Here is a 26,369-nt window from a genome sequence, read left to right as displayed (position 1 = left end):
TTCTATACATAAAAACTTTATTATTAAAAAGCAAATATATTTTTTCTCAAGGAAACAAAGCTAAAACTGAGTATTACCAGATTTATTACAATTATGGTGTGTACTGTGTAATACTGCTTCAACAAGAATCATAAACTGCATAATTTATAACAAAACAGAAGCAGAACAAAAAAACAAGCACCACACAATGTCATAACATTATATGGCTATAATAAAATAAGCATACTTTACTTATGGAAATAGGCAGCAATATGTTTTTGTTTATGGTACTATACTATGTGTTTTTCCCTGTGTAGACACTGTAGACAGGTGTAGGACATCAATTTTTCTCCTCTGTTTTAAAAACACCCAGATTTGATAGTGTTTTAATTAAGTGTAGTAATTACAGGCTTTGCCAGAGATTATCCAAATGATTGTCAAATTGTAAACTCTGGATAACAATTGACAAATTTGTTTCAATTTTTGCTTGTTAAACTTCACTTAGAAAATATAGAAAAGATTTCCTAACAAAAAACCAACAAAAATGAACACTTACTAAACCATCAACATACAACTGATTGCAGAAAATAAATATTTTTCGATTTCAAGAAATTGGATTTATAGCATTTTATAGTCAGTTTCTTTGTTCTTTTCTAGCCAAGAAGAATAAACATGAATATGCCAGAAGGCAAATCATGAAAGCCCATTGCTGACAATAGACTTTTTTTTTTACAACATTTAGTGTTTCTGCAGTGCAAGCCAGAATAGTAATTTCGACTGTTCAAATATAAAATATAGTACAAAGTTATAATCAATGGACTAAGACAAATTACAGTATCATGGAAACCAAAAAAGCTCCCCCCCCCCCCCGAATTATATCCCAGTTTGGTTTACTTTTCCAAACTGTAGTTTGTACTTAGGCCTTTGATGTGCTCTTTTTCTGAAAACTACACTACTTTAAGATGTAGTTAGGCAGCTTGCAACCCATCAGAGCATTTGTTTTACAAGTACATCAAATGGAAAATAAAGCTGAAATGTTGATTCAGCTAATCAACATCTGTTGCACTCCACACTTAGGCAGCACTTGATACAGCAAGTTTCTTCAAATGATCCATGAAAACCTGCAAACTGACATCGTCTGTGAGAATGGGTGCTCCAGATTCCTATAAGAAAAGGGAAAGCGTTAGAAAATACGTCAAATTCATTAAGCAAAGCCAAAATATTCCATGAGAACATGTACTATGAAAATCAGTAAGTCTAATCACTGTAATTAAGTAACCAATATACCTCCACATTTCCCTTTACTAGACAATTAACAGCTGTTCCAATAGGGGCAACGGCAGTCGCAAGGAGGAAAAATGGGCGATCAATGGCTTCTCCTAACTGGCAACTGTCCCCTCAGCAAATATAGAGAAGACAGGCAGCAGAAAGGAACAAAGAAATAAGAAAGAACACAGAGAAGCTTCAAGGCACAAGAGGAGCAGAAAAAGCAAGAAGAGAAAGAGAGGATTTTATTTATTTTTTACAAAGTAGGGAAAAGTTGACAAGAGAAGCAAAGCGCAGTAAACATGCACACAGAGGAACCGCAGGAAAGAAATGGAAAATATTGAAAGGGAAAAAACAGTTAACTGACAGGAACAGAGAGAGTCGGGAGGAACGAGCTGTTTCACCAAGGCAGGAGAGAAAAAACTAGGGGATTCACTCCAGTTCTGCTCTCCTGCCTTCCTCATAGCTTGTGATCATTACCCAACCCAGTTAATCCTTCCTTATCCCACTGAAAAACAACTTCTGAACCTGGTGTTATTAGTTTAGCTGGAATGTAGGAATCTGCCACATAGCAACTCAGATACAGTTGTACCTTGGTTGCTGAATTCCCTGGAACTCCTACGTTTCGGCTCCCAATCAACTGAAAACCGGAAGTGAGTGCTCCATTCTGAACGATTTTCAGAAGCTGAACGTCCAGTGTGGTTTCCACAGCTTCTGATAGGCTGCAGGATGGTGCTGCAGCCAATCAGAAGCCATGCCTTGGTTTTCGAATGGTTTGGGGAGTCAAACGGACTCCCAGAACGCATTCTGTTCAAAAACCAAGGTACGGCTGTAATTGGCCCACCTTCCTCAATATTGTCTGCACTGTATAGTCTACAGTGTCTATGAGGAGTAATAGTGATTCTCCAGGGTTTCAGAAGTATTTTCCTGCGACCTTTTGCATATTAAGCATGTGAACTACAGCCATAGTCCTAGACCCTCCATGAATCTGCTAACCTTTCTTTAAGATCCAATGGTAATGAATTTCATACAATATAAGCTTTTAGGCTGTCTCCACTATTCGGTTTCATCAACAAAATTAGCTTTAGTACATTTTCTACTGAGAACAATCTTCACCTCTACTTATTTTTTTTAAGGCCTTTGAATATTTTGTATCATATCAGAACTCCCAGAAGGAGAAAAACACATTGTTTCTAGGCTGCGAGAAATGCTTATTTTTAAGGGCAACAAAAAAAGCAACATAGCATTTCCTCAATCTGAATGGCAACTTTTAAAAATACTGTATTGTTTTTGACATTCAAGTTTTAATATTGGTAATCACTCCCTATCTGATTAACTATCAAATTGTTTTATGAGAGTTAAAGCAGGAAACATTATTTCTTTTATCTTAGCCTTTTGGTTAATCCACCTGAAACTTACCTGACCCCAGGCATACATATTATTGTGGGTCTGAGAGGGATTCACTTTAGAAAGCAGAAAACGAGCCTTTAAAAAAAAAAAGGAGAATAAAGTTATTCTAAATAAGGTTTACAGTCCAACAAGAATGGACTTTATTTATACTCCAACAAGAATGACCATCATGTGACCTGCCATTTGCAGGCTGCCCTGAGTTGCCTGTTATATAGTTTGCATTCAGAGAATTATATCTCTTTTTTTTTAAGCATTTAGCTTTTGTTAAGTATGAAATATTAAAAAGTGCTAAGGGAGCAGCAACAAGGAATAAATGTACACAGCCCTATCACATATAGTTTGGCTTGAGAAGACTGAATGAAGGTGAGCTATGTTCTGGGAGCCTATGCAAACAATAGTAAGGGGGTTGCTGTTTGTCTTGTCTAAATCCCACCAGAAAATGGGGGGTGGGTTTGAGTCATGAGCATCTAAGAGCAGCTTAAATCTTCAGCCCACCACATGAGCAATCTCATGGTCAGTATGCTAGAAGTTGAGTCATAATTCATACCTCTTTCAACTACATGAAACTTGAAAGTTTATTAATGCAAGTCCAATATTGATTTGGCCTGTCTTGCATTTAGCAAGATGATTCCATAAACCAGTGGTTTTCAACCAGTGTGCCATGGCACCCTGGGGTGCCCTGAATGATGGTCAGGGGTGCCGCGGGCAACACTGGCCTCTGTCCCTCTTCCCTTCCCTCTCTTCCTCTTGTGCCCTCTCATGTTTCTGTCTCCCAAAGGCTTGCACAGCTGTTTGTTGCAGCAGCTGTGGCTAAAAACTCCCCAGGCAAATGTTGCCTCTGAGGACGGCCAGGGGTGCTTCCCAGGCCCCTGTGGGGCGGTGGAAGGAGGTACCTCTCTTTGGGGTGGAGAGGCAGCTCAGAGACCAGGGGCGGCAGCTGCAGCTTTCCAAAGGAGAGGCGAGGGGAGAGGAGGCTGAGGGAACACTCCACAAGGGAGGGTGTTTGAAAAAGGGTGAGAGGCTGCCAGCTCTGTAGGTAAGAGGTAGCATAACTGAGCTCCTGAGCCCCACAGAGGTGCTGCAGAAAGAATGCAGTTGGTCAAGGGAGCTGTGGACCCCAAAAGATTGAAAACCTCTGCCATAAACTGAAGCAACGGTGCTTTACCTGACTGCCTCCATGCTCTGTATCTATGTATCGTGGCATTGGAAATCTGGAATGAAGAATTTCCTGTGCATCATCTGATGGAGCCTGGAGCAAATGGCGGAAGTTTTCGTACTCTGGCATGTCCTGGTAGCCTGACTTGCGCCACTGAGCTATGGTCTATAGAGCATTAAACACACATTGTTTTATTCATCCAAACAAGTTTTATATAATCTAGTTTGAGCAGGAAGCAGGAAGAAATCTTGGGGAACAGGTCAGTTAATTAATGTTTTAGCAGTGATTTAATCACCAGAATTACACTATTGTAATTATATTTTTACCAAGAGCAAATAATAACTGTGATATTCCATTATGTTCTAAAAAACAAATGCTCAATAGTTTCTCATTTTTCAAGCAGCAGCTCTGTCAAAGCAATCATACATGATACCTAGTGCCATCATCCTCAGTGGAAGTATGCCATAGTAAGTAGTCATAGAATTGCCTGCTTAGTGTTATTTGTTAACTGAAATACAAGAATGTATGTTTACTGACAATAGCAACTTCCGTAAATACAGCAGGTAGCGAATGTATTAGTTTTCAAGGCCTCAACTTATAAGGATTTTTGCACATAAGCACTTTCATAGAAAATTCAAGTACCATGATGGCCTTGAGAAGCTACCAATATGGGCACGTGACAGAGCTCTACCCAAATGGCTCTGCGATGGCCTCTGCAATGTAACAGTAAGGTTTCTGAGCCCTCCTCTTCCCAGAAGCAACTCCACATGACAAGCAGCTCCTAAAACTGGACAAAGCACAAGAAAAGGCCTCCAATACAGAGCTACTGCCATGTGTGGGTGACAGCCACTAGTTTTAATAAGTATGCCCAAATAGTAGGCTATGGAAGTCAAAGTGACTTGATCTTACCTCTCCATGATAAATAAGGATCTGGAAAAAGGTGTCCATGAGAAGAATGCGATCAGGCAGAATACTGCTGCTATCTAAAAGAACAGGCTAATATAAAAGGAGAAAAGTGTCTTAACTACATATACAAAACAGAGAAATCCATTTCTTAAAATTCAGCTTTCTCTGTTACATTTAGCAAGCCACATAACATGAGGAAGCAATTTCTCCCAAAATTTTCCTGTGCAAAACTGCTTTACATTTAATTTAAAGCGTTAATTTAGTTTGAAATTATTTTCCCAACAATGCACTAATGAGTCTTCTTCATTTTCAAGTTTTCTTTTTTCAGCTATTCTTACACACTAGGTCATACATGCCAACATACCTCTGGGGGTCCATTGAAAGAATAGGCATATAGAATTGGCTGAACCATTATAAGGGACTGAGTCAGATCTTGCCGCATGAAATGATGGCGATAGTAGGAACTTTCATCAGGACTGTTGTTGAAGACTTGCAAAAAAGGAGATCTTCTTAAATGGAACATAAACTGCAAAATAAAACAAACCAGAAATTCCCCCAATGTTTCTTGTCCACAAACCCAGCTGCATCAACAGTAGAAATGTTTCTTTGCAAAAAGATTTGATACCGGTTTATGTCGCTGAGTTTAGTGACATCATCTAGCTTTTCTGGGACATAAAGAAAGACAACCTCCAAATTGGTAGGGTAACAATGCTGATAGCAAGGAAAAGACCAGGTGCTACCTCTGTGGCCAACAAAATGATAGAAAATCATAGAAAAAAATGTATTTCAATTTTGTCTGTTCACTGGACAGTAGTCTAATACAGTTGTGAAATGAGGTGTTTAGGGCTGCAAGTCCTGTGAAAATTGTTGACATTGCATGTAATTTACAACTTATGATTACTGCACTGTTATACTTGTATGTATGCTACTGGTATAATATGCCGTTTTATGTTTAAAAAGCGCACACACTGTTCTTGTAGGTGTTGCATACTTTTTCATTGTGGACCCAAATTGCCCTTGGTGATCTTTTTGCAGTTATGTTTTTTTTACTGAAAAAGGAAAATTCTCAATGAAGGCATAATTTTTAAACATGAAAAATCGTGTTATAGTTAATATCACACTTAGATGTATATGTTTATAGCATGGTTTATATTTATATAAATGTTCTTGAGTGTTTAAATTTATGACAGTCTTGTAGCACATTTGATCCCAAAACTAGAATGATACAGTATTTTTTTAAAGTAGCGATTTAAAAGTCTAAGAAATTCAGAACAGCCAAAGTTAAAAGGCTTAGAATGAGAAATACTATTCAGTTTTATGTTGTACTGCTTCACAAATCCCAAAATGCTAGCAAGAAGCATAACTTTTTTAAAAACTGCAATCTAATCAAGGACACTAGGACATCTTACAATAAAGTGAATATAAGCATCATACTGGATATAGAATGTTCTCTATTTCAGTTCATTCATACTCACCTGTGGGTAAAGGGAAAAGGTTTCTGAAAATCTGAAGGAACTTGGATCATCCTTGTGATATTCTCCAAATTTCTGACACTGGATAAATTTTAAAAAGTCTTTAAGTTTTCAGTGTGACACTTCAAATACTATCACGACATTTTCAAAAATATATACTTCTACTTTCACTACATTACAAAACAACTTAACTTCACAGAAGCAGCATGGGGAGCATGCTTCATTCAATACCAAATGTTTAAGACCCACAGATTTTAGTGGAAACATTCACATCAACTTTAACAGTTAGGAACAAGGTTAATGTTTGTATATTATTTTTCGGCTCTCAAAAGAGGGAGGAATACAACTGAGGCTTCCAGACAATTAAGTTTTACTTGAGCAGTATATCTATTGGAAAAAAACATGACTTTTAAAATTGTGGAGTGAAGCTTTGAAATTAGTTAGAGGTAATTATGACAAGCAAAACCTTTGGCTTATTTATGTTGGCACTTTATAGTACAAAGTAGATCCACTGTGAAAAGCCTTCTTTATCATCTTTCTAATATCTTTCAACAAGTTCCTTTGCAACTTTATACACTATATATAAGCAAGCCAAATTTACATGTAGCACTAGAAGCACATAGCTTAAAACTATTCAAAATATACATTTCTCAAAATGTAACTATGTATCAGATTGCAGCCTTAGGAACAAACTAGATGTGGCATCATTCACACAATCATCAGTTGCACAAATGTCTGTTCTTTTTTTAAAGTAAATAATAGGAGCAGTAGCCGATTCTGGATCAGGACCTCTACATCTGCTATTTGCACTGGGGGCAGAGAAGGCGGATACAAGTCCCAGGTCCGGTCCTATTCTCTCCCTAAATACAATCTCAGATGGGAGGAGAAATCAATATTTTCAAACATTTGTAATGCCTTACCAGTCTAATGAGCTGTCTGTCCAACCACCTAAGAACATCCGGTCCTTCCTCTGTCTCAGCCCTGTACACTGCCAGCCTGGCCATAAGAATGGCAGCCGCCTCCTGGTCAAAAGAAGCAGCGATGTTTTGAATCTGTGTCTGAGCATCAGCCCAACTGCAAAAGAATAGCATTTGTTTACCACACGTGTCATCAGAGAGAGACAAAAATGTATCAGTTTAATAACGAACAGTTCCAATCCATGTTGCTCCTCCAAATCAAAACAAAGCTCCCTTTCGCAATTAAGAGAAACATAAAATATGCAGGAAGCTCACTTTGTTGCAAATACAACAATTCCTTTAGAGCCAATTTAGACATTATGCCAGAAGCAGGCCTTGCAGAATCATCAGCAATTCATGATCCCCTGAAGGAAAGGCATCATATAGCTCTCTGCACACCATGCTCTGAATCATAATCACACACAACCCACCTCCATGGTTGCTAATGGGATCATGCATTTGTGGAGGTGTAGGAAACTGCAATGATTAGGTGTCCAATTCAATTGGCACTGGCTGCCAATCTGCAATCAGGCTAAGTTCAAGGTGCTGGTTCTACCATATAAAGCCCTATATAACTTGGGATCCAGCTACCTAAAATAACATCTCACCCTTCATATACTCAATCACTGCGCATTCTGCACTGAGGGCTTCCTGCAGATACTATCTCATCAGGAGGTACTTCTCCATATAGAAATGGGGTCTTTAGTGTTGTGCAGTGGCGTAGCGTGGGGGGTGCAGGGGGGGCCGGCCGCACCGGGCGCAACATCTGGGGGTTAGTGTTAGGGGGCGCAAATCCACGGATTAGGGGGCGCAAATTACTTGCCTTGCCCCGGGTGCTGACAACCCACGCTACGCCACTGGTGTTGTGGCACCTACTCTTTGGAATTCCCTCCCATTAAATAAGAGACAAGCGCCGTCTCGTTTGCCTTTTCAGCACCTACTGAAAAGCTTCCCTTTCCAAAAAGCCTTTTAAGTGGAGAGTTATTTCCCAGACCTCATCTGTACTGGATTTAAGATGTTTTCATTGTTTCTTGTTTATGTGTCTGCTGCCCTGGGCTTCTTCGGAATAAATAAATATTGGCAGATTAACAAAAATCAGGTGCTCTGCTGTGCCTGAATCAAAGTGCTTTCCACTGGTGTAAAGTCAGCATTATATACAATGTCAGACCTTACATACATAAGGTCTACCTTCTAAGCAAAATACAGTGTGCATACCACACAAATTTCTAGAACAGCACATCAGAATTTAAGGCTTACTTTCTGGCAACAGTGGTCACTCTAATTCGTCTCTGTCCACTCGAATGCTGGTACTGAGTCACAAACTGGATTGCACCTCGCCCACCCTGAGGAATTGGAGCATTGTGCTGTTTCGAAGGGTAAATGGTGAAGAGATTAAATTGAACAGAATCACAGGAACATTGTGCAGCATGATCGCCACATTAGGAATCCCATCACTGCCACTGTCAATTCTATAATTAGAGATGATTTGACAGAAGCTACTTTAATAAGTGCAATATGCTGTACAAATATGAAAAAATTAAGTCAGTAAGCTTACTGCCTATCTTTAGCTACAATTTAATTCAACACTGGAGCAGCTTCCAAAACAGAGTGCTTTAAGTAGAGAAAATACTATAGGAGATGTAGATGAGACAAGATAATACAATGTACAGTGGTACCTCGGGTTACATACGCTTCAGGTTACAGACTCCGCTAACCCAGAAATAGTACCTCGGGTTAAGAACTTTGCTTCAGGATGAGAACAGAAATCGTGCTCTGGTGGTGTGGCAGGCCCCATTAGCTAAAGTGGTGCTTCAGGTTAAGAACAATTTCAGGTTAAGAACAGACCTCCCGAACGAATTAAGTTCGTAACCAGAGGTACCACTGTAATATGTATATAGCTACTTAGAGCAACCAAGTGCTTCACAAACACGACCTCAGAATTTCTTACAAACAGCCCTATAAGGTAAAAAAGTATTACCACCCTCATATTGTAGATGTGGGCTGAAGGCAGGCAAACTACTAAGGCTGCACACCGAGTTCATTACACAGGTGAGAACTAAACCAGGGACTTCCTGCTTTGTTGCTTAGCGCCTTATGGTATTACAAGCTACAGTAACTCATAAAATGTTCCTAATTAAAATGAGGGAAACTATAATTTGCTTTCCCCCCTCCCCAAGTGATGAAACACACAAGGAGGCCCCATCACAAAATTCTTGAAAGAAACTACTTTTGTAGACCACATCAGCTACTTCCTCAAAAGCTCCAATTAAAATGGGGAGGAAGTGGGAATTGTGCTTTGCCAATCACCTACCTCTTACACAATCAGTAAAAATATTTAAATATGCACATGTGCTCTAAAAAAATTATCTTACCTGATTAACCACCTCAAAATACAATCCTAGGGTTGTGGTAGGATTAAGTCCACAAATCTTCCACTGACATGTACCTCCTGTTCCTATCTCCTGCAAAAATATTACAAATAATTTTCAGCAAAAGTTACATTTGCTATACACAGCAAATTGTAGGATTTGGGAAAACGTACTGCTGTTTTCAATGGTTCCTATCCCGGTTACTAAGATATAGCAAAATTATATCTTTGTTATATATGCTTCACTTCTCCCCTCTACTAAGATAACACTTTACTGTAACATGAATTTCCACAGACTAGAGTATACTTAGGCTGCATCAAGGAAATAATGCCACCTTATACTATTGGAGAAATCCAAACGAAACAATGAGCCACTATACTGGCACTAAGCAAGACATTACTGGTACACATCCAAAGAACAACAGGATTAGTAGGACAAATAGTGAAGTTTATAATGCTGATTATATATATATATATATATATATATATATATATATATATATATATATACAGAGCACTGTTGAACCCAGGAGGCACCACAAGAGGTGCAATACATAAATAAATAAGCCTATATGTAAGATGTTTATCGCTACTTAGAGCTTTCTACTCCTCAACAATATATTCACTACTTTGGAAACTGAGTGGATAGTGAAATAAACACACACACACACACACACACACACACACACAGACACACACACACACGGCAGGATTCTGCTAATGAGTCCTGTCAGTGAAAGCCCTGCACAAGGACTTCTCCTTGTACAACAGGGCTTTTCCTTCACATCGCCCTGCGCAAACACGAAATTGTCTCTAGGGGAATCGGGAGAACCCCTAGAACAGCACGTAGGGGTGAGAAGGGGAACTGTTCCTTCAGGCAAGACAAAATGCTTTCCCTGTCAGAACAATCACCTTAGTGTGACATTGAATTACTCTCATACAGAGTGATATAGTGTAATTGCAATATGATACCCACTAATACTTAGTCACATCAGAAAAAGCTGGATCTACTGCATTTTTATGTAACAGGTGTAAGGGTTGGATTAAAATGGTATTAACTGTTCTAAACCAGCCGACAGTCACACAACTCACTGCTCACCCGGCCTGAAGGGGGAAAAGTCAAAACTTTTGTAAAATTGTGCCTTTGAAAATTTTGTTGTTGTTTAGTCGTGTCCGCCTCTTCGTGACCCCATGGACCAGAGCACAACAAAATGGCAACATGCTAATAGGATTTTACACAAGATTTTACTACATAATTTCTATAGCATTTTGTGTGTGAAAAGTGAGAAAGGCACAGATTATTTAAGTGATTTATAGGTTAATCAACTTACATTTTCTGATACGCAGGGCCCTTTAGAATTGAGAGATACACAAGGTCCAATAGCTCCAGATATCTTTATTTCTCTTGAGGTCTACACAGATTGAAGAGCAAAATAAAATAAGAACAAATGATTGTTCCTGCAGAATGTAGGATAATCTTTCCTTTTGGCAGTCTGAGATTATAAATCTCCTTAACTGGTAAAGAGCAGTGCTAACAGAGGTCTGAACAGTTATTTGATTCACAATACAGCAGAAACTAGACAGCTTTTCTTGTCGTAAAAATGGTTTCTATGAGACTGTACTGTGCGTAAGTATGTAGAGAACTGCAGCCTTAAACAACTCACTGGATCAACTAAAAGTACTCCTTGCACTAAAAAGACTTATGAGACTTCATTCCTCTAGTTTGTAGAAGCCTATACACTTTAACTTTACATCTCCTTTACAAGTCCAATCTAGAAGAAGCATTAGGGGCAGAGATGACGAATCATATCTCAGAACAGGCACCTGACTCAGAGTACCCTCAAAGTTCCTTAGAGTCCCACAGTTCCATACAGGTGAACATATGGAGTTGTTTTATAAACACGCCATCCAGCTCAGTATTGTCTAGTCTGACTTTTCACGGCAACATCCTTTGTGGAGACAGCAGATACTGGGTCAAGGACCTTCCACGTGCACATCATGTGCACTACCACTAAGCAATAGCCCCTTCCCAGATATATTTTTTTCCTCAGCAGCATATTCATATGACCAGCAGGATATGGACAAATCACCATACCACCCCCTGGATCTCATGCCTGCTGCCCATGTTCCATACTGGCAAGAAGAAATCTTATAGGAATTGCACCTTTATGCAACAGAGAAATATTTCTGTTGACGATTCAGTATGTATTGTGAGTGGAATCTAAATATCATATCAACAGATTACAAGATGTTAGAGTGAGCTGTGTCTGCAAAGGTACAGGAAAGATACCCAGTTGCATATCTTGTAAGTCAAGGGTAGGAATTCATAACAGTTTTGCCAAGCAATGAATGCTGGATCACAGTCACACTAAATCCCAGTGTTTATTTGCACTGTAAAATAAAATGCTACGACCCCAATGCTAAAGGTTTAAAGTAAAACGCTGACTGAACAATTGTTACTAGCAATAATAATACCTTAGTGCAATAGTTTAATTAGTTGTAAACAAATGTGATGGAATAACAACACAAGACCTTTAAAAATATTTATAGTAAAATTCTAAATCTTACTTTGATTTCTAAAGTACCTCCAAATCCCATCTTGAATTGCCCCTGTGCATCTTTGGTAAACACACGCTGAAAGGTTTGTTTGAACAGGGATGTATTGAAAGAGTCTCCCATTACCATGTAACCCCTACATGGGAAAAAAATGAATAATTAAGTCAAACAATATATGAAAAATGCGAAAGAGCAGTTATAATGGAATCTGGAACTGCTCTAAGTCATCACACTCTAGGCTGCTACCACAAGTTCTCCTGTGAAGATTTCTGCTCCACTCTTGCCATCCCATATTCCCTTGTGATATTGCAGATCTATATGCCATGTATAAAAGTGAGCATCACAGGGCACTCATGGAAGCACTGCAGTATCAGTTTATATGCATTGGCTTCCCCACCCCACCCACAGCTCATTCCTGAAGAGGCATAATGTAATAATAAAACATGGAAAGCAGCACTGAGAGCCCAGTGGCTATCCCTAAACAATTTATTTCACAAACAGACCATTTTATACATATCGATGTAGCTCCTGAGAAGCGCTGGCAGAATTTGAATAGGTCTGCTTCAAGTAAGGCTTAATTGGATACCACCCATTGATTTTGCGGGGTGTGCCTTTCATGCTTGCAGCACACCATGGTGTAGATTATGGATGTTAGGGAAGGAGAAGAAAGAAAACATTGGTGCTTGACAAAGGACAGGAGGTTAGATTTGATTTGATGATACTTTCCGGCACTATCATCCTACAATAGTGCTTCTGTGCAGCAGCATTTAACTTTCTCAATAGAGAGAAAAATATTCCTTTAAGATTACTCCCCAGAATAGTATTATGCTCAGTATTAATAGCTGTGTGATACAAAATATTTAAACAGGAGAAAGGAATATATTGCAATTAAGAGTACTAGTCAAAGAGTATTGCTTTCTAACGTGAAAACTCATTTTAATCTATATTTTCATGATTGAAAAAGATTAATTGTAGTGACAACTTTGCTCACACAGACACAATCATGCAAATATATGCAAGTCCACTTGACTTCCAATATATAGCTTTTCTCTTAATTACACAAGAACACTGTTTCTGCATATAGCCTCTTTTACATTACTGTAAAATGTAACACATACCCAGTGTAGTTAGGACAGCACTTCATCTCCAGAAGACCAGTCTGATCTAATGCACATGCATAAATGTCAATAACGTGACCAGTTGTAGCAGCGTGATTTGCCAAAGCTTCAAAATGCTAGGGACACAAATGTAAACATAATTTTTACTAAACAATGCAGGTCAAACTTTCCACATTTTACATTAAGGCTTCAAATATTCTTCAGAAGTTGAAGTGTATTTGCCAAATTATATTCTTTTCAGATGCTATACAAGACTAGATCAGTATTTAAAACAGAAATATGTTTTAATTCATAATTGTTCTGATTTTGTATAAGCCAAAATAGCTACCTTTATTTTAGGGCTGGGGGGGGGAGAGGACATTCCGGACAACAGATGCAGCTTGAACAAGATGAAACAGAACTGCATCAAGGAAGAGCCCCAAGCCCTATATCTGATATTTTAGGGGGAATGTTGTGACCTCATCTAGAATGTAACACTTTTTCCTAGTTCAACTTCCCATCCATCACCAATCTCAACTGGATTAAACTTTATTCCATTGGCACGATGGCTGTCAATACACTGTGGTTCTGAAGGTAAGGAAGACATATAATCACACAGCAGTTTCAAGAGATGCTATATGAAGTATTGGACGGGTGGAGAATTACATGCTATTTCTTCCACAGTCCTATATGTTCCATTATGCTTATGTCACCCTTTGTCAAGGCAAGCACATGCAATATCCCTCCAAGGTTAATGGAAATGTACCAGTTTGTTTTGGAGGGGTACAGCTCAGGCTGTAAGAGTTAGGAGTTTTTAAGTTTTAGAAAATATGCAGTCACTGAATAAATTATCTGCAGATCTCATGTTACTTTACATACATTCCAAATAATTTAATTAAAAGAATTTAAAACTTAAGTGTTCTTACCTTCGTACCCTTTTTTACATATTTGGCATTGTCTTTTTCAATGTCATGCCAAGACCTTATAGGCACCTTAAGTTCATCTCCTACAACCATCCCAGGTCCCTGTGTAGCCGGTCCGCCAATAAACATCATTATACGGGCACCAGTGTTAGGAAAAGTACACTGTGGGATGATAAATATTTTTAAGACAGAAAGCAAAAAGATGTGTTTCAAAGACATATTGCGATGATATTCGGAACTGCAGATTGAGTTCTAAAATAGGTTGAACTGTGAATATGACATAAGGTTAATGCTGAGACCTATTTAACTAAGTATATTTAGTATTTGCACTATAGTACCACACTTTTCTGTAACTGCAAAAAGAAACAGCTGAACTGGAAAAAAACTTCAGGAAAGTCTGTTTGCAAGTGGAGGGAACAACCTTCAGCATTTTTCCAATTTCAAATCAAATTCACATTGTTTTAACTCATTCAGGTAACCCAGATAAGGGCAGCGAACTTTCAGATGCGCATAAATGAGAAGTTGTTACCTCTAGCAGTCCTACAGCTATGGAAAGTGCCACTCCAGAAGACCGCAAAGGTCTTTTCCCTTGGGGAACAGGCCAAGGATCACGTTGCAGTTCATCCAAAAGATCAGTGAGATTCATGTCAATTTTCTGGACCGGCTGTAAGAACCTGGAGACAAGAAAAACATTAAGTTAAAAAGAAGTTTCCCTTGATTGCACAAGCTTTCAAATAATTCTAGACCATTTATATATTTGCAAAGTATTGACCTACAATTATAGTGTTTAAAATACAAATTAAATTTTGTTATAAATTTAATGTTACATGGGTGGTATCCAACTAAGTAATACTTGGAATAGACCCACCAAAATCAATAGACTTAAGTTAGTTCATGCTTGATGTCTCCCTGTGTTTTTATATTATGTTGGAAGCTACCTATTATTATTATTATTATTATTATTAATGACAAACTTAAGCCCATTGATTTCAGTGCTTCTACCCCAAGTATGACTTAAGTTGGCAACTGATTTACTTTCATTGTGAGTCACCCAGAAAGCTTGTTACTGGGTCAGCATGCATATAAATGAGTAAATAAATGAATGAATAGGATTTGGCACAAGCTAAGGTTTGCATCTTGAGTACACTTGCTTGGAAGAAAGAGAGTCGGGAACAGGGATTGACCTCAATATCTGACCTTTTAAATTTTTTAAATTCATCTATTTATTATTATGCTTATAACCCACCTTTCCTCCAATGACTCATACTGCAAAATTACAAAGCAGGACTTACTGTAAAACAATTTGGTACATTTTTTCTTCTTAATAAAAACAAATACCTGTTTGATGGTGGCGGCTGCTGAGCTTGAGGGCCACGCCCCACTTGTGCAACATTCATTTTTGTAAGTCCTAACATTTCCTGTGAGTATATTTAACATAATAAAGTTGAATATAGTTACATATTCAGTATATAAACAGCAACATTTTAAAGAAAATTAAGGAATATTTCTTATTCATTTACACCGAGTCTTTCTTACTTTTAAAAAAAGTTTAGAAACATCTTTATAATGCTGATTTTCTCATTTTACACATTGAAAATGTATGCTTAATTCCTTAACTGTTCAGTAAGGTACATATTTATTTTACTTCCATCTTCAAAGACAGAGCAGCTCCAAAACTGGAAATACCATTTTTAATATTAATTTTATATTTACCTGAAGCTGTTTTGCAGTCAGATCCTTTGTGCCTCTGAAAACATAACTTTTGTAAATCCCCTCGCAGCCAAGCTCATGAACTTGCACCATTCTCCCAAAAGTAATAAGTCCAACCAAAGCAGTTGGAGGTAGGAGACTTAACGACATTTGCATGGATTCCTTCAAAGCTTGCAAGTCTTCATCTTCCATACACGTGTCAACAACATAAAGAAATATCAAAGGCATCTGAGGTCCACGCTTTAAGAAAAAGTGAACAAGACTGCAGCATTAACATTACTTCAAAAAGCCAGGAACAGCCTTGTAACTATCCCCAAACTATACCTGATCAAATGCTTTCTTGGGAATACTCATGCAAAACCGGCTTCAACATGGTTGTATCCGTTTTACAGTCCTAAATAAAAACACATGAATCTCTCTAACACTATGCAAAGTGGCATGCACTGACTTGGGCAGACATACGTGTATTAGATTCCAGTGTTATTTAAATCTGTTTTGCTATACAGTCGTACCTTGGTTCTCGAATGGCATCCGTTCCAGAAGTCCATTCGACTTCCAAAAACCAAGGCACGGCTTCAGATTGGCTATAGGAGCTTCCTGCAGCCAATCAAAACCTGCAGAACGTTGGACGTTTGGCTTCGCAAACTGGAACACTCACTTCTGGGTTTGCGGCATTCAGGAGCCAAAACGTTTGAGTGGCAAGACGTTCCAGAGCCAAGGTACGACTGTATTGCTTAGCACTCAAGTTCAGTTGAAACAAATGTATAAGCTGAAGAGCACCTGGGCTACCGGCTCCATGGTGGCTGAAACATATTTAGGATGTCACCCCTAAACTACCCATGCTCCTCCTACTTCTGAGTTACATAGGTTTTAGGCTACACTAATTGTTCAGGAAAGTATGACTACAGCTGACTCTGAGGTGGAATCTATACACATATAAAAAATGCTGTGAAAACGCTTTTTAAAAAAATCTTTTTTAAAAATACATTGAATTCACTTTCGCCATCAAGTGTCACATTTGTATATTGCACTTTACAACACACCTAAAACGTTTTATTTGCCACTATAAGCTGAGTCCAAACTCCACATATTGGAGACCATCACAGTGGCAACTTTTCTGACCCAAGAATCCCAAAGATTTTAATCAAGGTATTTACCTGTACTACATATTCAATGCTAGAAAACTGAGGTAAGAGTTCTGCAGGCTGGTTCATCTCAGATATGCCTGCATATGTAGGAGGAAACTGCAGAAGAAAAGGGATCCAATCAAATGAAAAATTCAAACAAAAAACACTTTGAAGCATAAATTTCTATACCAGTCAGCCTTTCCTAACCTGGTGCCCTCCAATTGCTTTAGAATATAACTCTCAACATCCCTGACATATGGCCACAATGTGTGGGGCTGTTGAGAGTTGAAGTCCAAAATATCTGCAGAGCAACAAGCTTGAAAGGGTTTACCTATACTAGTCTATTCCACCCCACCCGCACCCTTTACATGTTAATATTACTACCACTCATATCTCAATCTTAAAATGCATTCACCTGAAAGTTCTCTTACCTGGTTTCTCTGGTAACAAAAATTGCAAGCCCATAGTTTTGCTCGGTAATCCACTTGGCTACAAAAATAAAATTTAAGGTGTTTTAATAGACAGATTATGACTGCAAGTCAGATACTTTGCAGTTTCATGCTTAAACATGAGCACAGGTAATACGGCAGAGTATCTAACACTGTCGCTCAGCAAGAATGTGAAGGGAAGCAATTTTTGGCCATTCCCCCTCCCCCAAGCAGCTCCCAACACACACCTTAAATCTGTTCCTGATGTAGTGGGGGCTGGAGAGGCAGGGGAAGGATAGCTGAAAACTGCATCTTTCCCCATTCTTCTGACAGAAGCTTTACTGTCAGGTCACTGAGACCGTTGGTCAATGGTCAACCCACAAACTTTAGTCTCATCATTTATTCTGATCAAAGCTAGTTATCAAAACTTTTCTTCTCTAACCCTTTGGAATATTTTTGCTTTATCTTAACTCCTTCCTGATACCATAAGTTGTGTTTGGTACTGCTTTTTATTCAATTACTGTTAAATTTATCATTTTAGTGTGTTTTCTTACTATTATTGCAAATTACTTTACACTTGCTGGGGAAAGTATAAATATTCAGGAAAATAAATAGAATTAGAGTTGTGTCTTGCCATACACCATAACAAAAGGCAAAACAATTTTATTAAATAATCTGGTTAGTCGTGTGACTGCAAGTTAGTTAAGCAGTGAGTGGCTGATAATATTGCAGAAGCAAAGTGGCATCAGTGTCACCTTTATTTTGGTATTTACTGTTTTTGGCATGTCACCAAATGTGGAAATTTCAGGGATACCTTTTCTGTTAATGGTATGCAGCACAGCACATTAAAAAAAATATTGCAGATTTGTACATGGCAAGTGCACATATGAAGCATCACATAGAAGCTCTGTGTGCACATGAGGCAATATGATTTCAGTTAATTTATCCACGAGAAAACAGCTTCAGTACAGAACCATACATTATAAGTATGTTTTTAAAGTCCTGTTACAATCAACAGGACTGGCTTTAAAAAAATATTGTGGAAATAAGGTATTAAGACCCTTGAAAAAAATACTACAGAATAAGAACTGTTTTTACTATTTATACTTTTTGGCCATTTTTTTCTAACTGCAGTCATGGATAACTTTAAGGAGCAAGAAAAATTCTGTAAATAAGGCATGCTCACAGATACTGTCAACTTCAGAAATGCACTTTGGAAAGTATCCAAATCATACTCCAAACAAACTCATTGAAATCAATGAAGTTATTTAACTCAATTGATTTCAGTAGGTCTACTTCAAGCATGACTGAAGCTGGATATCACCCATAATGAGCTGCACTTCAGATAATCTCTTTTATGAGCTGTGCATAATTTTGTATTGATTTGTGAGGGTGGTTTTTTTTTAATGTCCAATATACTAACTATTTGTAATATTTTTTATAGTGAATGTCAGAAAATAAATTTGTCTTTCAAACTCCCGAACATACATAACAGATAAAATACTTTTTAAAACAATAATAAAGTACTAATATCCATGCAAAGTTTAAAACTCTTTATCTGAAATTACCATAATGGATTTAGAACAGCTCGGCAGGTAGTTCTGCTGCACAGGACTGGCTCGTACTGAATGGGAGGCAAGTCAGGCCGCTCTTTCAATGGTGTAAACAGAGAGGCCACAGGAACCACCATCCTTGTAGCCTCAAGACGACTGGAAGGCCATACATTCCAGCTGAATCGAACGCCATCCCTGTCTTCATTCTGCTGAATGAACTCGAGGAAGGTTGCCATCACTGCGTTCTTATTTCTGAAACAGAAGCACACATTAATTGATACATGCAAGCTTCGAAGAATGAATTAGAAACCAAGCCTTGTTTCATCTGAATGGGCATTATGGAGCACCTCCAAGTTACCTGCATTACTAGCCATCTCGAAACACATATATTTTTCATAGAGCTACATACAGGAAAACAAAAAAATAACTAGTCGCCTCTGTTGCATTTGGATAGTGGACAGTCTACAGTCTTGCCAGTGCACATATTAAAAAAGAGATATCATACATACATCTCTCAAGAGGCTGTAACATTGCAGCAATACAAAGTGTCAGCTCGAAAGTACACTGACCTGCAAAGTAACTTTGATTTGAGAAGTGTTATCCAAAAGAATATCACAAGGATTACCACACTCCCATTCATTTCAAAAGAGTGTGCACAGGGGAAGGGTTCATTCACCTCTTAAGTTCTTTAACTAGCAAGTTCAGACTGGTACTATGCAATACACACCACCATATGTGGTTGCTACAGACTGCTGTATTATTCAAAGCTTGGTAAACACATCAGATATGGCAGCAGCTCAGCAGTACAGTCACCAGGGCACACCACTCACATTGGACAAATTGAACTGCAATGAAAGTATCCAGTATAATACAACAGTTCTGTATTATCACACCAAACAAACCTTTGGTCGTTTTAAATATGACCAACCAGACTTATACACTAGAAGAGCAATACAGAACGGGGGGGGGGGGGGGGGGGGAGAGACAAGACAAAATAGTGAACATATTCAAGAGCTACCAGGCTCAGCAACAGCCATGTCTTCAGTAAAATTCCTCCAACCTTTCCACTCATAAGCTAGGAATTATTCCATTTATCTGTACTCTCCATGCCAAACACTCTTCATGTATCCTGGATCTGCAGCAGGCCCTAAATTGTGAAAATCCCTCCCCAGAGAGGTATGCCTAGGTAGCGTCTTCATTGTGCAGCTTGCACTGTATGCTGCTTACCCTGGCCTTTGACAGTTAAGGCACAATATTTTGTTTTGTGAGACCCACCTCTTTTGTTGAATTTATATTTTTCTATTCCACTTTTAATTGTTTTACTTTTTGAGGGGGGAAATATTATATCGTTGTAACCTGCCCTGAGACCTTATAGTGAAAAGTGAGTAAGAAATTTTATAAACAGCCTGATTTATATTTGTTATTTTAATACCAAACTCCTGTCAACAGTTCCATGTGGCTTTGTATATGTAAAGCCAAAAGTGTTCTTTGTTAGAATTCCAAAGCTGAATGCCAAAATACTTTCTATTGTGCATGTATGGTTTTATTGTAGGTGTGTAATTTTATTGTAAGCTGCTGTGCAGGTTCTACAGATCAAACAATAAATAAATAAAAGCACTATAGGCAAGTATCAATGTTGCAAGTGGACTATGGAGGGAGTGACATAGATGGGAAGATAATACCACAAAAACCTACCCTGGGCACATCTATATTGCACAATGCATTTGTATCATACTGGCTGCACTGGCATGCAACAGAGCACCATAGGCTCCCTTCTCCTCTTCTGGTGCAGCCACAAGAGTGGAAACCTTCGTCTCCACTTTCAACTAACCACAATAGCTCATTATGTCTTGACCTGGACAAACCATGATTAGTATTAACTCTGGTTTTCTGAAAGAAGTTTGAACCGTGGTCAATAATGATTGTTCTCAGGATCCTACTCCGGAATGAATTCCACAATCATAAAATGATATTACCCACAAAATACCTTCCACTTATTGCAGCTGCTGTAGCTTCGGTACAATGGGGGGAAATCTCAAGCTTCAATTTAGATGTTTCTAATAGCTATATTATCCAGCTGTACTGAACAAGTCTGCATCAATAAACTTTTGAAACTTGCAGGTTTCAACAGCAGCTTGCCAAGCAGCACAAAGTGATGCTGCAAGTTGGGGGGGGGGAGCAAGGAGAGAGCAGAATCTCTGCTGAAGTTGCAGAGCTCACCAATGCAGCCCTCTGACGTGCAGTTATCAGCAGCCAGCTCCCTGAAACTCTGCTTTTAATGAATAGCTCTTATTTTATTGCTGTCATTGACAGAATTGCCCCAGCCGAAGCCCATGCAAAAAAGCACAACACTGTGTTATCAAAAGGTCCATGTAGGGAAGAAGCTGAGGAACTTAGCAAAACGTAGAAAAATCAGAGAGCAATAAATCAAGCAAGAGGTGGTGCTTAGGTCTTCTCTTGTCTGCCTCATACCCACAGCAGACCCAAAGTAGCTTTTCCCATTACAGAAAGAAAAATCCCAAGGGGGAACACCTCTTCGAGGGGAGGGGAATTTTAATATGATAAGCAGTGAGAAGGAAAACAGTTTGGCATTCTCTGTGCCCCTCCTCACCACTTGTATACTCTTCACACTTTCCTCCAAACAAAAATTTATTTAATGAAAAAGAGTGTCAGAAGAGTGATTTTGAGTATTTGCATACAATGTGTACTTGGCTCTTTGCCACCAAAATTTGCAATCAATATCATGATGAAGGAACTAAAGCAATACCTGCCCTACATACAAATTTACAGTTGAACTCTGCACTTCCAAAGACATGCATATAGCCAGCTATAAGAATATTCTCAATGGCAACTCAGAATTATAAGCATTTGGTTGGGTGCTTCACTGAGCTCCATGTAAACAAGCTTGTGTCAAGCACAAGCAAACTAAAGAACTGTGTGAGCAGAATAACTCTTCCCTTCTCTGCTCCATGCTGCCCCCAATAACAGATTTAGGGGGACTCTTGGGACAGGTTTAGGAGGTGTGCGAGGGAGGAGAGGGGCGGGGGAGTCCCATTGCGTAAGCTGCAGTCATTCCCCTCACACAATTATTTAACTGAATACCATCCATTAACTATCCGTGAGATAAAGACCTTAGGATGAAATGCTTCCACTTTTTTTAAAGCCACTGTACATTGTTTTATTACATGCTTACACATTCTACAAAGACCAAGGTACACACAACGTGTTGATTAGAACAGACATCTTCAGACTTTTCAGATCCAAAACTCACCTTTAACCTCTGTCTACAAGACACAAACTTAATGTGTTTATTATACTGGTGTTAAGTATCTTCCCCTCTCCCTTCTCCGTTTTCCTTTATTTTATTTTCTTAAAATATGGGGGGAGGGAATGATAGCAATGTCACCAGTACAACCCCTTTTACACGTTTGTGGGTTCTAATCCACCAGTTAAAGACCAATGGATGAAAATATGCTTACCTCTCAATACCACATCATAGCTGACGTTACGAAGCTTATGCATACAGTTTGGCTCATAAAACCTGATCTGGGCAAAGAAATTTATCCCATCTTCTTCCTTTATTTTTGCCTTCCAAACACGAATTACAGCCTAAAACACTAGGCACAACACAACCTATTTTCTTGTAAGTTGTACCAATTTAAGTGGAATTTACTTCCAAGTAAGTTTGCCCAGAACTGTGATGCTCATCATAAAAGTACTACAAACCTATACAAACATCTAGTAAATACAGCATATCTAAAAACAAGTTATAGATCCAGCATAAGACCCCTAAACAAGTGTAAACAGAAGTAGATCCCAGTGAGATCACTGGGACCCACTCCTTAGTAAATGAGCTTAATATTGTAGCCCTAAGTATGCTTATGCACCAACATGATTTTAAATACTCTTTGTTCAACTGAGATTATTAGCTCCCTAAAATATAACTTGTAAAATTAACGTCCTGAACTTCAAAATCTTCATACCCAACATTCAGGAAAACTTTTTGGTGTGTACAGAGACAGTTTGCTGGTTATGACTGACATAGTCCTATATGGTTTGGATCCAGGCCAGCTGAATAATTGCATCTCCCTTTATGGGCCTTGACATCTTCTGAGGAGGTCTTTATCTTGGCTCCACCACCTTCATAAGTACCTTGGTTGAGGACATGAGAGAGGGTCTTGTCAGTGGCTGCTCCCACCTTGTGGAAGGCTACACTGACCTTCCTCTTGCTTTTCTTTCACCGACAGGAAAGCACTTTTTTGTTCTAGCAGGCCTTTGGCCATCAACTAGCTGTTCTGAAAGGGTCTCCCGAGAGTGGATGCGGTAATTCTTTGTGCTTTTAAATGGTTTTAAGCATTTTCAGTGCTGCTTATATAGGGCTACTTGCTTGGCTGACTTTAATATTTATTTTTAATTTGTGTTTCTAATTTGTGTTGTAAGCTGCCTTGGGATCTTCACTGGGAGAAAGGTGGAATATAGAATAAATACCCCACATTTATAAAACTTTTAAATTAAAGTTTCTCAACAAACCAATAGAAGCTGTCAGAAGGCTGAAATGGGCTGCACTGGATATATGTTTAGTATCATGCTGCATGTCTGTTTATGGCATATGGCAGATGATATCGTTACCTGTGAAGTGAATCACTTTCAAAAGTGAATGTACAGCACTACATATATTCAGCCCTCCCTTGGAAGATAATCTCAAATGCTGTTGCAACATATATATTAAATCCAGGAAAACATATGATTACAAATAAAGCTCTTGGGAGAGAGAGCTTGTTTTTCTGAAAACCCTGGGGGATTATCAATGGAGGCTTCTTGTATTATAGAAAGAAACTGCGTGACTTTTTTCACTCTACTGTTCACTCTACTACTAATAGTAGATTTGTTCACTCTACTACTGTTCACTCTACTACTGTTCACTCTACTACTAATAGTAGATTTGCATTATTTGTGCCAAATACTGCCAGTTCTGCAGTGTGGGAACACAGTGTACACATTGCTCAGACAACAGAATCCTATGGCACCTTAAGCATTAACAAATGTTTTGTGGCATTAACATTTCTGGGCCAGAGGCAATTTGTCAGCTGCATGAAGAGGAACTCCTTTCATTCCTGACATTCTAAAAGAAAAACCATTGAGCGGAAAACCAAAGCAACAATGTATTAGCAAATGTTTACCTATTTCATCAGTTTGATGTGGGGGTTATTTTTGTCTTTAAAAGTTGGATTTAGGGACCGAAATACACCGTCATGTAGCACAATTCCTGCTCCCTCTTTATGATCCCTACTTTCCCCTTCATCTTTACATCTTTGTGTACATTTCTTACACATCCCCTCTTTTATTTCCAGCTTTCCCAGATGATGCAGAGCAGCGCTATCTCTCAGTCTCCTAACCCCACAGGAAAGGGGCTACTTACAGCGTTTCTTGGGCATCAGGTACTAGTTCAGGCCGCTGACTCCTCTCCTCAGTAAAGCACAGTTGTGAAATCCCAATATCCTTTATACCCAACGCTGCCCAAACCGGGGAGGGAGGCGGGGTCGTTGAAGGGGCAGAATAAGGTTTTGGATCCCAAATGCTCCAGCCACCGTGTGTGCCACAACCGCCTACCCACTCCCAGTCTCTCCCTCACACACACACTTTGTCCACAGTACAGCCCCTCACCTATAGAAGAGGGCGAGGGAGTGTGAGGGACGCTCGTCCTGGGCTGGGGGCGAACGGAAGAGGGAAAGGGGGGGCGGTTATATATAAAAATATGTATTTTATAATCACTTTATAAAATTTATAATCACATTATAATCACAATTCTAGCTTTGGGGAGGGGAGGTACGGGAGAAAACAAGCACCCTGTCGCTGACCCCTCGCTACGACTTACCTCAGCCTACAAGTGAACGGGAGAGGCTTGGGGGGGGTCTTTTGGGGGGTGTCCCCCGACAGGCACCAAAGCGCCCGGGGGTCAAAAGGAGCGTCTCTCCCGCTGCGCGCGCTCCCAGCGCCGAGTCGGCGAGCGGCTCTCCGGCGGGACTTGACTCTTGTGCCACTTCGGCCTCCTCCCCTCCTCCTCCTCGGAAAGTGGCGCAGCCCTTCCCTTCGCCCAGCCCTTCGCTTCTACCCACCTGCGTCGCTCAGCCAGTGGAGCAGCCGCCTCCGCCGCTCGCTTCAGCCTCTCCTCACACGGGAACCCAGCAGCCTGAGCGGTGCCGACGCAACCAACATGGCTGAGGGGGGAAGCCGGTGCCACGTCAAAAGGGGCAAGGAGCGCGCACTGCGAGGCGCAGCCCGGAGAGAGGCGGGGTCTCGGGACGCTTTTTTTGTTCCCGCCTCCGCCGCAGGGCGGCGAATGAGAGCGCGGCGGAGAAAGATAGAGCCCCGCCTACGGCTCAGGCGGCGGCGGCGGCTGTGGAAGCGGGCTTTGGCGAGGCGCCTTGGTCCGAGCCTTGTCATCGACCCGATTCCTCACCAAGCGTCTTCCGTATTTCAACGTTTGCTGGAAACTTTTCTGCACCGCCAGGCTCACACAGACGATGAATAAAAACCTTCCTCCTCGCCCCCCCCCCAGTAGTTTGCTGGCGATCTGAAAATGTGTGGTTTTTGTGTGTGTATAGATAGATAGATAGTATATATATAGTTTATGTGTGTGTGTGTGTATATATATATACAGTAGTGTGTGTGTGTAGTGTGTGTGTGTATACAGACTCCACTAACCCAGAAATATTACCTCTGGTTAAGAACTTTGCTTCAGGATGAGAACAGAAATTGTGCTCCAGCAGCGCGGCAGGAGGCCCCATTAGCTAAAGTGGTGCTTCAGGTTAAGAACAGTTTCAGGTTAAGAACGGACCTCCGGAACGGATTAAGTACTTAACCCAAGGTGTGTATATGTATATATATAGATATATCGAACTGCATTGATTTTTCTGTCAATGAAACGGTGGCATACAAAGTGTTCTGTAAATAAAAAGCGAATACAGCCAAGATGACCGGCGCTTAAAACCTTACTGCTGCCGCTAGGTTAAAGGAGCACCTGTAGAGAGAGTGTTTCACAATAAGCACGTTTTACTATATTGGAAAGGTTCTGTCTTTTCCCAATGCAGGAAAGAACTGGACAGGCCTGTTACTGGTCCCCATTAGAAGAAGAAGAAAAAGTCAGCCCTGTGCCTGACTTGTACCAGGGTCTTGAACATAGTGCTGCCTCCTTCTTTCCTGACAGCTGTTCCGTATATGGTACTGATCTGTTCAACAGGTGCAGCATTTCTTGTCATGAAACTGCCATGACTGGGAAAGCAGCACCTGGATCTGATTTCTCTCCCAGAACATGTCCCATTTTAGGTGACCTGGGCCTCTGTCAGAAAAGGAGACAGCAACATTTTATGAATGTAGCCACTTTCCCGTGGAAAACACAAATTGCATGGTGGGGTAATTCGAGTTTCCTTCCTTTTCAGTGCAATGGATGAGCCTCACCCTG

General features: G+C 39.7%; 1 protein-coding gene across 1 annotated transcript; it reads right to left on the bottom strand.

Moving 5' to 3' along the window:
- SEC23A (SEC23 homolog A, COPII component) lies at nt 1-25,182 on the bottom strand. The gene is made up of 20 exons (XM_028720272.2): nt 25,024-25,182; nt 18,923-19,159; nt 17,358-17,415; nt 16,957-17,043; nt 15,803-16,039; nt 15,428-15,507; nt 14,619-14,763; nt 14,093-14,251; nt 13,188-13,303; nt 12,082-12,205; nt 10,845-10,925; nt 9,518-9,607; nt 8,403-8,509; nt 7,110-7,263; nt 6,193-6,270; nt 5,082-5,243; nt 4,721-4,807; nt 3,821-3,976; nt 2,665-2,730; nt 1-1,142 (listed from the first exon to the last, which is right to left on the bottom strand). Exons 2-20 carry the CDS (start codon nt 19,141-19,143, stop codon nt 1,053-1,055), a joined length of 2,298 nt encoding a protein of 765 aa, XP_028576105.1. The 5' UTR covers nt 19,144-19,159; nt 25,024-25,182; the 3' UTR covers nt 1-1,052.
- Between the last annotated feature and the right edge of the window lie 1,187 nt (nt 25,183-26,369).

The sequence above is a fragment of the Podarcis muralis genome, chromosome 1, assembly GCF_964188315.1.
Source record: "Podarcis muralis chromosome 1, rPodMur119.hap1.1, whole genome shotgun sequence".
NCBI classification, from domain to species: domain Eukaryota; kingdom Metazoa; phylum Chordata; class Lepidosauria; order Squamata; family Lacertidae; genus Podarcis; species Podarcis muralis.
Note: the sequence above shows the minus strand (reverse complement) of the source record. Positions and strands in the feature narration are given on the sequence as shown.